Here is a 14332-nt window from a genome sequence, read left to right as displayed (position 1 = left end):
AAAAAAAAAAGAAGAAAAATGTAGTTTATCTTGTCTTTCTAAAAATGTTTACAATGAATATAAATTGTGTTAACAAGAAAAGTTGTCTTTTAAGGGGAAAAAGAAGAGGAAGGGAGAAGCTAGGCCCTGAGAAGCTGCCAGTGGGGGTGGGGCAGGTGGCCCCGAGGAGAAGTCCCGTAGGCAGGCTGGGTGTGGGAGCAGGACAGGGAGGGGGCTCAGGCCTGCTGGAAGGATGCAGATGGTGGCCCTCCAGGATGGAGAGCAAACAGACTGGGAAGGCCCCGAACCCTGGTTCTTTGGCCAGGTTATGCCTCATCCAATCTAAACATCCCAGAGGACATCTGGAAGGCCGTTCCCTACAGCCCTTTCTTCTGGCTTCTGAGTACCCCAATCCTTCTTGCCTTTCTAGCAGAAGCCTTCAATCTGCCCGCTACGGGAAGCTTTCCTTCTCCCCTGCCCTCCCCCGTCACCAGTACCTTCTGATCTTTGCAAGTCGTGGCTTGGAAAGCAGTGGCTGCTGTAGGGATCTGTTCACATCTACATCTTGAGTCCCTGAGCAAACCCTCCTTTCCTCGAAGACTGGGACCTTTGTCATCTCCCCCTACCTGGGTGTAGCCCAAAAGCTACCTAAGGCCCAGTCAAGACCTTGTGCTGTGATAGCCCCGCTGGGGCAGGGTGCACACGTACCAGCTGCTTGCCTGTCTCGAGGTCCCAGGTCTGCACTACTTTGTCATAGGATGAAGCAATAATCCTGGAAATAAATCAACAAACATTGGGTGTTAACGACGGGAACTATCATGCTTGTGGTTTCTAGGAGGACTTCTTCTTCTTTTTATAATTTGGGACAGAGGGCATGAGCCTGCTGAGAGCACATCTCATAAAACAGAGTCCCTGGTACCTACAGCACCACTATCGTCCTGAGTCCTGAAGCCACCCAAATATGCTTTAAAAGTATCATTTTTGTGTTTGTTTATTCCGTAATTTACTTTCTTCTTTCAAAGAGATCTCTGTAACTCGCAAGGATCCATGCCTTCCCTCTCTGCTCTTAAGGCTCTTTCTGCAGGAAAATGCTTTAATACATTGCTCATTTTGTTCTTTTCTTACGCATTTAGCAAAAATATATAAATGTGTTCTCATCTTCTCATATTGTATGTTTCTGTAGCAAGTTTGTCCTCTATATAAGTGGTCCCAATGGATCAATGAAGGTTAAATTCTGCCAGGTGCAGTGGCTCGCCCCTGTAATCCCAGCACTTAGAGAGACCAAGGCAGGTGGATCGCTTGAGCTCAGGAGTTTGAGACCAGCCCCAGCAAGAGACCTCGTCTCTACTAAAAATAGAAAAACTAGCCAGGTATTGTGGCAGGTGCCTGTAGTCCCTGCTACTTGGGAAGCCAAGCAGGAGGATTGCTTGAGTCCAAGAGTTTGAGGTTGCTGTGAGCTATGACACCCCATGGCACTCTACCTCAGGGCCACAGAGTGAGACTCCGTCTCCAAAAAAAAAAAAAGACATTAAATTCCCACACTAAGTTGGGGTTTGTTTTTATTTTTTGATGTGGGGACCATGTCTCTGTTGTCACTCTGGCTAGAGCACTGCAGCCTTGGATTTTGGGGCTCAAGTGATCCTCTTGCCTTAGCCTCCCTAGCAGCTAGGACTACTGTCGTATGCCACCACACCCCACTAATTTTTCTATATTTTATAGAGACAAGTTCTCCTTGTGTCGCCCTTGTGTTGTAGGCGGGTCACAAACTCCTAACTGGAAGGGGTATTCCTGCCTCCGCCTCCCAAAGAGCTGAGATTATAAGCAGGAGCCACTGTGCCCAGCCCCCATACCAGTTGAAGGTAAAAGTAAATCCATTTTCTTCTTCTTCTTCTTTTTTTGAGACAAACTCTCACTGTGTTGTCCTGGGTAGAGTCCCATGACATCACCCTAAGTCTCAGTAACTTCAAACTCTTGGGTTCAAGTGATCCTTTTGCTTGAGCCTCCTGAGTAGCTGAGACTACAGGCACCCACCACAACGCCCAGCTAGTTTTTCTATTTTTAGTGGAGACAGGGTCTCACTCTTGCTCAGGCTGGTCTCGAACTCCTGAGCTCAAGCAGTCCACCCACCTCAGCCTCCCAGGGTGCTAGGATTACAGGTGTGGCCCATGCCCAGCCATAAATCCATTTTAAAGCAAATTTCCTGTCTGTTAAAGGCCCATCTCATGTCTGGGTGAGTGGATTTGAGCAAACAACTTGGAAGCCATTCTGGTATATTGCTGCCCCTGAGCCCTCTCCTAGTGGCCGCTCAGTCAAGCCTCTGCGTCCCAGGCCTCCATTTCCACTGTGAAATGAAGCCTTGAATTGCTAAGGACGAAATTGCTAAGGTCCTTTGAGCTACAACAGTCTACATGAGACTATGGAATAGAAGCTCCACAAACAAAATTCAGCCTGGCTTTTTTCTTTTAAACACTTTCAGTTTTCCAAGCGTTATTGTATCTGCTTGAGTCTCACAGAAAAAAATAAATAAATAAACAAAAAAACAGGAATATATGAAAATATAATTGTATATTTGCTTTAGACGCTCAAAAATCAAACGAAATAAAGCAAAACACGATGGCAGACACGGCTGTGCACCGGCCTGCCTGCTCACTCCCGCTTTCCCCAGCAGCGTTCCCCCAGGTACAGTCACCTTCTGCTGTCGGCCGTGAGGCTGCACTCTAAAATGGGAGCCTGGGGCTGGGGCTCGAAATCGCGAATCAGAGATCCATCAGCAGCATCCTCAAATCAACGGAAGAGAGAGAGAGAGAGTGGTCACTGCCCCATTTGCTGAAGTTGTGGGCCAAGGTCAACATCAGCCCTTAACTTGTCTCCGGCAGCAGAGTACAAGAAGCCTAAGGTCTAATGATTCACCATAAAGGGTGAAGGGACTTTCCAACACCTCTCCCCGGAGCGGGGAGGACCCCGTAGCCACGCACAGCCTCCACGGGAAACTCTCCACAATTCCACAGGCACCAGATGGAAACTGGTCGCTCTGGGACCAGAACTATAAACATATTTTTATGGGTTTTTTTCTTTTTGTTTGTTTTTTTAGAGACAGGGTTTTGCTACGTTGCCCAGGCTAGATTCAAATTCCTGGGCTCAAGGGATCCTCCCACCACAGGCTCCCAAGGAGCTGGGACAATGCCACCATGCCCCAAACAGATCATTTTTTTCCTTCTCTACTGGCCAAACAGTCTTTTAGAATCTAGCAACATCTTTCAAGACCTTTTTAAAAGCTCACATCCTTTCACCTAACAGTTCTACTCTGAAGGAGTCTCTCCAAAGGAAATGACCAGAATTGTAATCAAAGACTTGTGCACAGCCTAATTTTTCTCAACACACCTTTAAAGGTTTTTAAATTGTTTCATATATGGTCAAGTTGAGATTTTTAAGAACTTTATTTTTAATTTGTAAAAATTGGGGGCTCTACCCACTGAACCACAGGCACCTCCCCCATATACAGAGGGTGGCAGGTTCAAGCCCAGCCCCAGCCAAACGGCAACGAAAAAATAGCCAGGTGTTGTGGTGGGCACCTGTGGTCCCAGCTACTTGGGAGGCTGAGGCAAGAGAATCACCTAAGCCCAGGAATTGGAGGTTGCTGTGAGCAGTGTGATGCTACAGCACCCTACCCAGGCGACAAAGTGAGACTCTGCCTCTTAAAAAAAAAAAAGTTTACAACTTGATTTTTTTCAAAAAAAGTCAACAAACTGCAAGCATCTGTTAATAAAGGTCTTAAATAACCAGTTTGATGTAAGCATTCCAAATTGTATATAAAATCAGCACATTATACCCCATAAATGCATTAATGTATGCATGATTTACATATTTATGACTTAATTTTAAAAAATTAAAAGATCTTAAATAAAAATAATAATAAAAGACTTATGCATGAAAAGGGTCATTGTGCATTATAGGTGATGCCAAAAACAGCGGTAATGGTGTAGGTGTCCACCAAAAGGGGGATGTTAGCCCAAGCTGGAGCTCGCCAGCACTGGGGCACCAGGTCCCGGCCAACAGCCATGCTGAAGGTCAGTATGGAAGGGATGTGATAAGAGCAGAGCAAAGTGTTAAAGCAGAGAGCACCCGTGGTGGCAAAGATTAAATATTTGTAGTAAGAAACGTGCTAACAGCTTTTCAGGACAGGCAGGGTTGGAAGTTCTCTTAAAACAAGTGTCACTGGTAAGACAACGAATTACTAGGTCAGGCGCAGTGGCTCAGACCTGTAATCCTAGCACTCTGGGAGGCTGAGGCAGAAGCATCCCTCAAGCTCAGAAGTACCAGACCAGCCTGAGGAGGAGCGAGACCCCATCTCTACTAAAAATAGAAAAACTACCCACGTGTTGTGGCAGGTGTCCGTAGTCCCAGCTACTTGGGAAGCTGAGGCAAGGGGATCGCTTGAACCCAGGAGTTTGAGGTTGCTTTGAGCTATGATGCCACAGCATTCTACCAAGGGTGACAGAGTGAGATGATGGATGGATGGAAGGAAGGAAGAAAGAAAGGAAGGATGGTGCCCAAGCTCAGTGGGTAGGGTGCCGGCCACATACACCAAGGCTGGTGGGTTCAAACTGGCCCAGGCCAGCTAAAACAACAAAGACAACTGCAACAAAAAATAGCCAGGCATTGGGCGGCGCCTGTGGCTCAGTGCGTGGGGCGCCGGCCCCATATACCAAGGATGGCAGGTTCAAACCCAGGCTGAACTGCAACAGAAAAATAGCCAGGCATTGTGGCGGGCACCTGTAGTCCCAGCTACTTGGGAGACTGAGGCAGGAGAGTCGCCTGAACCCAGGAGTTGGAGGTTGCTGTGAGCAATGTGACACCACAGCACTCTACCAAGGGCATTAGAGTGAGACTCTGTCTCTAAAAAAAATAATAATAAATAAATAAAAAGAAAAGAAAATAGCCAGGTGTTGTGAAGGGCGCCTGTAGTCCCAGCTACTTGGGAGGCTGAGGCAAGAGAATTACTTGAGCCAAAAGTTTGAGGTTGCTGTGAGCTGTGACACCACAGCACTCTACCCATGGTGACAGCTTGAGATGGAAAGGGAAGGGAAGGGTAGGAAGGGCAAGGTAGTGCCCGTAGCTCAGTGGATAGGGTGCCAGCCACATACACCAAGGCTGGTGGGTTTGAACCCGGCCCAGGACAGCTAAAACAACAACAACAACAACAACAAAAATAGCCGGGCATTATGGCAGGTGCCTGTAGTCCCAGCTATTTGGGAGGCTGAGGCAAGACAATCACTTAAGCCCAAGAGTTTGAGGTTGCTGTGAGCTGTGATGCCATGGCACTCTACCCAGGGCAACAGCTTGGGACTTTGTCTCAAAAAAGAAAAAGAAAGGGAAAGGAAGAAAGAGAGAGAGAGAGAAAGAATTACTGGAGAGTCTCATGTTATTCTGTAACACTGTGTTGTAATGGAGCTTTCAGCCTGACAATGGCCCCTGATATGCAGAGACTACATTGCATTAGGACTTCAGGACTTGGCAAGAGGCAAAGGACCCTATGTCAGAGGTCTCTAAGATCATCCCCAGGTTTGGATGCACTGGACTCCCCATACAGCGGTGTTCACAGTGAGAGGACACAAGTAAAACCAGCAAAGGGAACAGCGCCTGGGGTACAGTCCAGCGGAAAGTGGGAACAGGCTTCCAAGCTTCTTCTCCCATATAGTTGCTCAAGAAGTGCTTAACTGTAACAATACATGTGAAATGATCGGCCTCAGTCCCCAGGGTTTATACTGGGGCTGGTCTTGTAGGCACCATCTGCCTGATGTGCACCAAAATTCCAAACTCCTCGAAGGAAATCCGTTTGCATAAACAGTTGAGGCAGTGTCAGCCACCCTTATGACCTAGAGAAAGTCTCACAGCATTTACAGGAACTGCTTACTACTCAAGTCCCCAGATGCAAGCCAAGAGCAGCATTGCTAGCAGGCCTTTCTAAAGACAGCAGTCCCAGACCTCCTATGTAAACTCTCTTCTGCATAGACCCGGACCCCTAACTCCTGCCCCATAAAACTTGAAACAAAGGGGTCATGTTTGGGTGAACCCAGCAGGCTCTGCTCAAAGTTTCGTTGTAGTAAAGACAGCAGAGATCCCAAAAAGGAATTCACCAGGGCAAGACATTTCTAGGCTGGTGGCCTGGGTTCAAGAGTCTAATAGCCTGGGAAGAAAGGGCTGCTTCTGACAGCCTGGGATCCAGCCTCCCTGCCTGGTTCATATGTTGCTCCAGGGAAAAAAACATGCAACTAGGAGCTGAGAAAATTATTACCTTGGGGCCTAAAACCAAGGCCCATGCCATCGGGACAGGGGCCCGGGACCAGTTAGGGGCAGCAGGAGTGTGAACCGTTGTCCCCAGGGCTGCGCAGGTTCATTACTCAATAGTGACACCACATGGCAAGAGAAGGAACAGCAACCATGGACAGAGGCTGGCTTCCTCTTCACTTGTCATTTGGAAGCAGGACCCCACCGCTCTGGACCCAAACAACTTAAGGGGGAATATTGGTCAGACTGTTAATGAATGAGGAGGTAGAGTCTCTGATAAGTTGGAAAAATAAAGAAGATGTGATAGTATTTGTAACCAAAGTTTATTATGTTTACATATTCAGCATGTCATATGGTCCTAATTTCATAAACATATGCATATGTGCAGGTACAAGAAAAAAAATCTATACACTCCATTTCCACAGCATTACCTCTGGGGCCATGGAATGATGAGGTTTCTCTTCCTTCTATATGTTTTCATGTATTTCCTGTAAATCATATTACTTTTGTAATATGAGAAAAATTACCAAACTTACTTTTATTTATTTACTTTTTCGAGACTCTGTCTCACTCTGTCATCCTGCGTAGAGTGCTATGGCATCATAGCTCACAGCAATCTCAAACTCCTGGGCTCAAGTGATCCTGTTGCCTCAGCCTCCCGAGCAGCTGGGACTGCAGGCGCCCACTACTATGCCCAGCTAGTTTTTCTATTTTTAATAGAAACAGGGTCTCACACTTGCTCAGGCTGGTCTGAACTCTTGAGCTCAAGGGACCTACCTGCCTCAGCCTCCCAGAGTGGTAGGATTACAGGTGTGAGCCACCTCACCTGGCCCCAAACTTATTTTGAAATGACCAGAAAGAGAAATGTCACTGTATTAAAGGGAGATTGGTTATGGGGTTAAGAACATCATTTTCCCCCAGATTCTTCCTACATTTATGACCTTTCCAAATTATTCACAATAATCTCCAATTGGGGGAAAGGGAGCTTTTAAAAGATTACATCACCAGCCTGAGCAAGAGCAAGACCCCATCTCTACTAAAAACAGCATTAAAAGGCTGGGCGTGGTGGCTCAGGCCTATAATCCCAGAACTCTGAGAGACTGAGGCAGGTGGATCAATTGAGCTCAAGAGTTCAAGACCAGCCTGAGCAAGAGTGAGACCCTGTTTCTACTAAATATAGAAAAACTAGCCAGGCATGATGGTGGGTACCTATAGTCCCAGCTACTCAGAAGGCTGAGGCAAGAAGATCACTTGAACCCAGGAATTAGAGGTTACTGTGAGCTATGATGCCACAGCACTCTACCCAGGGTGACAGAGTAAGATACCGTCTCCAAAAAAAAAAGATGGCAAGCAAAATGCACACTTGGGAAAGTTACCACCTCCCTTCTTCTGGGTGACAACAAAAGCAGAAACTTCTTGCCCCCGGGGCTTCTCAGTCATCCCAGAGGGTCCAGAAAAGGTTTTAAGCTCCTATAGAAATCAGTAGTTTTCCCAAAAAGGACCTCATGGAACTCTGCAGCTCTGGGGACAGGAGAGTCTATAAGGACAGCAGCAGAAAGAAGGAAGAAGTGTCTGCTGCACCCTGACGAGGGGTGGGCAGGCCCTGGGGCAGCTCTAGTATAGCTGGTTCTGGGAGACGTGGGGAGGGCCAGGAGGCCCAGGAAGGCCTAGGAGGCTCTATAACCACCCAGGATCACACAGTTGGCGTGTGGGGTCTGAAGTAGCCCTCCTGCTTGGCTGCTCCGATCTTGGCACCCACCGATGACACAGAAGATGCTCCTCTGAGGTCATCAGTAGGGTGAGGAACTATTTTCTGCCCAATATCCAAACTGAATCCAGGAGCCAGCCGTGACTCCTTCTCCCCTCCTGCCTCTCAAGCCAAAAGAGAGAGCATGACTCAGAATTGCCCATCCTCTCCCTGAGAAGACAGTCACAGACACATACACCAACATCTGCAGCCTGGTCCCAACAGCCATTGCCTTTTCCCAGCCCACTCCCTCCTTGTCCCCTCACAACTGACCAGCACTGCCCCCAGACAGGCCCATCAGGGCCTGCTGGCTATACATGCAAGGCCCTAGAATGGTTCCAGATGGCTGTATCTCTGCAGTCACCACCCCCATCCTTTGTGCCCCTGCCTCCTGCATCTTGGGGTACTGAACTGTACTCAGGATGCCTCTCTCAACCACCCTTCGTGAACAAATCCCAAGCCTGGTCACCTTTCTGTCCGCTGTGGCCATCCAGGCCTGGCCATATAGTCTCTGTGGATGGAACTGAGTTTTCTAGATGAGAAGACCACCAGGAGATGATATAGCTCAGAGACCCCAGGGAGGCTCCAAGCACAGCTGGGACACTCTGCCCCCCTCCATCAAAAGTTTTGGGGTTCTGGCTGCGTATAGTGGCTATACCTGTAATCCTAGCATCTGGAAGGCCCAGGCAGGTAGATCGCTTGAGCTCAGGAGTACGAAACCAGCCTGAGCAAGAACCAGATCCCATCTCTACTAAAAATAGAAAAAGTAGCCACACATTGTGACTGGTTGCCTATAGGCCAGCTACTCAGAAGGCTGAGGCAAGAGAATCACTTAAGCCCGAGAGTTTGAGGTTGCTGTGAGCTGTGACGCCAGAGCACTCTATCTAGTGTGACAGAGTGAGACTCTGTCTCAAAAAAGAAAAGAGTTTTGGGGGCTCTCAGTCTAGTAGTCTCTATCGCTTTTCCATTTTTTCAAGAAACTACACTAGGCTGGGTACAGTGGCTCACACCTAGGAGGCTAAGGTGGGTGGACCGTTTGAGTTCAAGACCAGCCTGAGCAAAAGCTAGACCCCAGCTCTACTGAAAGTAGAAAAAATTAGGCAGGCATGGTAGCAGTCACCTGTAATCCCAACTACTTGGGAGGCTGAGGCAGGAGGATGGTCTGAACCCAGAAATTTGAGGTTGCTGTGAATTAGGCTGACACTAGGGCAGTTTAGCCTGGGACAACAGAGTAAGACTCTGACTCAAAAAGAAGAAGAAGAAGTTACATTAACTTCTTCAAACCTTTGGAATCTATGACTGTCTGGGTACTCAGCACTGGGGAACTCTCCGCAAGAAGTGCCTAAACTTATGAAATGTTTATTTTTATTATTATTATTTTTTTTTTTTTTGCAGTTTTTGGCTGGGGCCAGGTTTGAACCTGCCACCTCCAGCATATGGGGTCAGCGTCCTACTCCTTTGAGCCACAGGCGCTGCCCTATGAAATGTTTTAGTTCTAGGAGAACTTAACATGGGAGCGGGGAGCACCTACCCACAGCTTCACTGTGTAGTCGTGGGAACCACTGAGGAGCTTTGTGTCATCCACACAGAAATGGCAGGAACTCACAATGTGCTGGTGTCCCCTCAGAACTTTAAATGGAATCTGAAAAAGATGGATAGATGAAATGAGTTCAACAAGATTGCAGAATACAAGGTTGATGTGCAAAAATCAAATTTTCTTGTGAACATTTGCAATGAACAACCTGAAAAAAATTAATCATTTCCACTTACAAAAGCATCAAAAAGAATAGGTAGGAGGTCAGGTGCAGTGGCTCACGCCTGTAATCCCAGAACTCCAGGAGGTTGAAGTGGATGGATTGCTTGAGCTCAGGAGTTCAAGACCAGCCTGAGCAAGAACAAGACCCCGTCTCTACCAAAAATAAAAAACTGAGTCAAGATCTCTTGAGCCCAAGAGGTTGAGGTTGCTATGTGCTATGACGCCATGGCAACAGAGGGAGATTCTGTCTCAAAAAAAAAAAAAAAAAGAATAGGCAGGAATGAATTGAATAAAGAAAATATAAAACTTACACTCTAAAAACTACAAAACGTTGTTGAAGGAAACTAATGAAGACTCAAATAAGTGGAGAGACATCCCATGTTCATAGATGGGCAGACTTAATAGTTAAATTACAATACTCTCCAAAACGATCTACCAAATTCAATACCATCACTCCAAAATCCAGGCTGACTTCTTTGTAGAAATTGACAAGCTAATCCTAAAACTTACGTGGAAATCCAGGTGGACTTGAATAGCCAGAACAATGCTGAAAACGGAAACCAAAGGTGGAGGATTCTCATTCCCTGATTTTGAAACTTTCCACAAAGTGACTGAACAAAACAGTGTAATAGTGGCATAAAGATAGACCTACAGTCAATGAAACAGAATGGAAAACCCAGAAAGGAACACTCACATTTATAGTCAACTAATTTTTTTTTTAAACAGAGTCTTGCTCTGTTGCCCACCCTTGGTAGAGTGCTGTCGCGTCACAGCTCACAGCAAGCTCAAACTCTTGGGCTCAAGCAATTCTCTTTCCTCAGCCTCCCCAGGAGCTGGGACTACAGGTGCCCTCCACAACACCTGGTCATTTTTTGGTTGCAGTTGTCATTGTTGTTTAGCAGGTCTGGGCTGGGCTCCAACTCACCACCTTCGGTATATGTGGCTGGTGCCCTACTCACCAAGCTACACTGCAGAGCCACTCAGTTAAATAGGAAGACAATAATCTTTCTTAATTTATTTTTTATTCTTTAATTTTTTGAGGTTGCTGTGAGCTGTGATGCCACAGCACTCTACCAAAGGTGACATAGTGATCCTCTTGTCTCAATAAGTATTGGCAAGGACATGGGAAAATCAGAACTCTCATACATTGCCAGTAGGCAGGTAAGATGGTACAGCCACTTGGAAAAATCGTTTGACAGTTTCTCAAAAAGCTAAACATGTGAATTAACATATGACCCAGCAATTTCACTCCTGAGCATATATCCCAGAGAAATGAAAGGTCTCATAAAAACTTGAACATATGGGCAGCGCCTATGGCTCAAAGGAGTAGGCGCTAGTCCCAAATGCCAGAGGTGACGGGTTCAAACCCAGCCCTGGCCGAAAAAAAACTTGAACATATGTACAGAATGTTTCTAGCAGTGTTATTAAGTGGAAACAACCCAAACTCATTCAACTAATGAATGAATAAATAATGTATGTCACAGGCATACAATGGGATGTTATTTGGCGATAAATAAAGAAGTAGCAGATGCCGCATCGCGTATGAACTCTGAAAATACTATGTGATCAAAAGAAGCCAGTGACAAAAGACGGGAAGTGGCTTGGTTCTAAGACCGAATAGAGGAGGCCAGAGCAGGCAAATCTACAGAGACAGGAAGAGTTGGCTCACAGGGAGACGGAGAGTGACTGCGACCCCGTATGGGGTTACTCAGGTGATGAAGTTGTTCTAAACTGTTTGTGGCAAGGGTTGCACAACTCTAAATACACTAAAACCATTCTATTGTACGCCCTGCAGGGCTGAATCTTACGGTGTGTGATAATATCCCCAGGTAAAAGGGAGGGGAACGGAGGGAACAAACATGAAATTATTCCTTTCCCCTTCCTTTCTCCACAGCGACGTGTTCAGGGGTGCTGAGACGCTGAGTTGTGGGGTCGGGGGAGGGGGGTGTGAAGAAACGTGGGCTGTGTCCAGGCAGTTGGGCTGCCATGAGGTCAGCAGGTGGCGAAAGGATACGGAGGTGGGGAGGCGGCGTGCGGGGTGCGGGTCAGGCGGAGAGGATACCCCCCTCCAAGGCGAGCGGGACGCGGGGTGCACAGGGGAGCAGCCTCGGCCGCCACGGGACCGGGGGACACGGGGAAGCAGGCTCGGCCGCCAGGGGTAGAAAGGCGAACATGGGTTGGCCCCTGGGGCGCTGCGAGCGCGTGGCGGGGCAGGAGCTGGGAGCAGCCACCGAGGAGCCGCCCCCCTCCCCCCCCACGCCCAGGATGTGACTCTCGCTCCCAAATCCCTGTTCTCGGTGGCCCCAGCCCCGCAGTCTCTTCTGCTGCCCGGGCCTGAAAGCAATGCCCTAGGCTTTGGTTTATTTCTCTCGTTACAAAAACGTTACTCCATCCTAGAAAAACAGATGGATGCGAGGAGGGGGACAATCCCGCTGCCCCCGCCGCGGGCCCTCCCAGAGACCTCCTTCCGGATTGGTTTCTGAGCGTAGGTTTGGGGTCCGTTCTGGACAGGGGTCCCAAGGGGCTGCGGAGCGAAGTTCCCAACATGCGGACACATTTCCGAAGGGCCAGTAAAACCCAAGCAGAGGATGGTTCAATTTGTGAAAAACAAAACTCGTTGGTTCTTGCCGTACATTTATTCAACAAGTAAATCTCGAGCGCCTCCCCACATTGGGACGGGGCCAGGAGCTGCGGCTCTGCAGCCACCAAGCCCCCAGCCGAGAGACAAGAGTCTTGGCAAGGACATAAGACCAGACACTCTGGTTTTGTTTGTTTGTTTTAATTTATGGAATTCTGAAGAGTCTTCCTTTTTTTTTTTTTTTGTTTGAGACAGAGTCTTACTCTGTTGATCTGGGTAGAGTGCCTTGGCGTCTTCATGGCCTCATTTACAGCAACCCCAAACTCTTGGGCTCAAGCTATCCTCTTGCCTCAGCCTCCTGAGTAGCTGAGACTACAGGCACCCACCAGTAGCCTGGCTGGATTTTCTATTTTTAGTAGAGATGAAGTCTTGCAATTGCTCAGGATGGTCTAGAACTCCTGAGCTCAAGCAGTCCACCTGCCTCTATCGCCCAGAGTGCTGGGATTACATGACTGTCTCTAAACCACTTTTTAAAATTTGAGTTCTTAATTCTGATTTTCCAGTCTTCGCTGGAGTGCTCCCTTGAGTAATTTTTTTCTTCTTTTTGAGACAGAGTCTCACTTTGCCACCCTCAGTAGAGTGCTCTGGCATCACAGCTCACAGCAACCTCCAACACTTGGGCTCAAGTGATTCTCTTGCCTCCACCTCCTGAGTAGCTGGGACTATAAGCACCTGTCAACAAGCCCTGGCTACTTTTTTAGAGGCAGGTCTCACTCTTGCTCAGGCTGGTCTCAACTCCTGAGCTCAAGTAGTCTACTGTGTTGGCATCCCAGAGCACTAGGATTACAGGCATGAGTCACTGAGCTTGGCCCTTGAGTAATTTATTCTTCAGAGAATCATTTTTTTTTTCTGAGTCTTTGCAGCACTGAAGAAAATGTCTTTCTGTAGCCTTTATGAGGGATCAGCAGTTTAGCCTAGTAGAAAATGCTAGGTCACAAACATTCCTCTTAGAACTCTGTAGAATTTCTCTGCCTGTCAGCCTAACGAATCATAAAAATCTCACACCAAAACCCATCAAAACCACTTTTATGGCCTTTCAGCTGGAGACACCACCTTTCAGGAATTCCCCAAAATGACAAACACAAAGGGAAAGAGGAGAGGCACCCAATACATGTTCTCTAGGACTTAGAAAACAGGGAGTTGTTCCTTTGGCCACATCTATGCGAATCTACAAGAAAGGTGATGATATTGTAGACATCAAGGGAACGGGTACTTCTCAGAAAAGCATGCCACACAGATGTTACCAAGGCAAAACTGGGAGGGTCTACATTGTCACCCAGCATGCTGTTGGCATTGTTGTAAACAAGCTGAAGGCAAGATTCTTGCCAAGAGGATTAATGTTCATACTGAGCATATTAAGCACTCTAAGAGCCGAGATAGCTTCCTGAAATGTGTGAAGAAAAATGATCAGAAGAAGAAGGAAGCCAAAGAGAAAGGTACCGGGGTTCAGCTGGAGTGCCAGCCTGCTCCACCCAGAGAAGCCCATTTTGTGAGAACCAACGGAAAGGAGCCTGAGCTCCTGGAACCCATTCCCTATGAATTCATGGCATAATAGGCATATAGCACAGCACAGGAGAGCCAGGAGAACCAGTGGAACAGGAGCATAGGGTGCTCCTGGAACCCATTTCTTATGAGTTCGTGGCAAAATAGGTGTGCCAAATAGCAAGCACACAGGAGAACCAAGAGACCCCGTGTAATGGCAATATAAGGTGCTGGAACCTATGCCCCATGACTTCGTGGCATAATAGTCACACAAAGCGTATTAGCAAGAAGAAAACGAGTGATCCCATCTCAGGGTGGGCAAGGGACTTGGAGAGAAATTTCTCTGAAGAAGATCGGCGCACGGCCTACAGATATATGAAAAAGTGCTCACCATCCTTAATCATCAGAGAAATGCAAATCAAAACTACTTTGAGATATCACC

At 47.4% G+C, this 14332-nt stretch overlaps 1 protein-coding gene across 1 annotated transcript in view; it reads right to left on the bottom strand.

Annotated features, from left to right (window-relative positions):
* Positions 1-14332, bottom strand: part of WDR88 (WD repeat domain 88) — a 41887-nt gene that overhangs the window by 24025 nt on the left and 3530 nt on the right. Inside the window, exons 2-4 of the mRNA XM_012810530.2 lie at positions 9546-9656; positions 2669-2757; positions 688-751 (exon numbers count right to left, since the gene is read on the bottom strand). Coding sequence (XP_012665984.2) covers positions 688-751; positions 2669-2757; positions 9546-9656 — 264 coding nt within the window. The remainder of the gene's footprint in view (positions 1-687; positions 752-2668; positions 2758-9545; positions 9657-14332) is intronic.

Source organism: Otolemur garnettii, unplaced genomic scaffold (genome assembly GCF_000181295.1).
Source record: "Otolemur garnettii isolate 467f Iridium unplaced genomic scaffold, OtoGar3 scaffold00135, whole genome shotgun sequence".
Classification (NCBI taxonomy): domain Eukaryota; kingdom Metazoa; phylum Chordata; class Mammalia; order Primates; family Galagidae; genus Otolemur; species Otolemur garnettii.
Note: the sequence above shows the minus strand (reverse complement) of the source record. Positions and strands in the feature narration are given on the sequence as shown.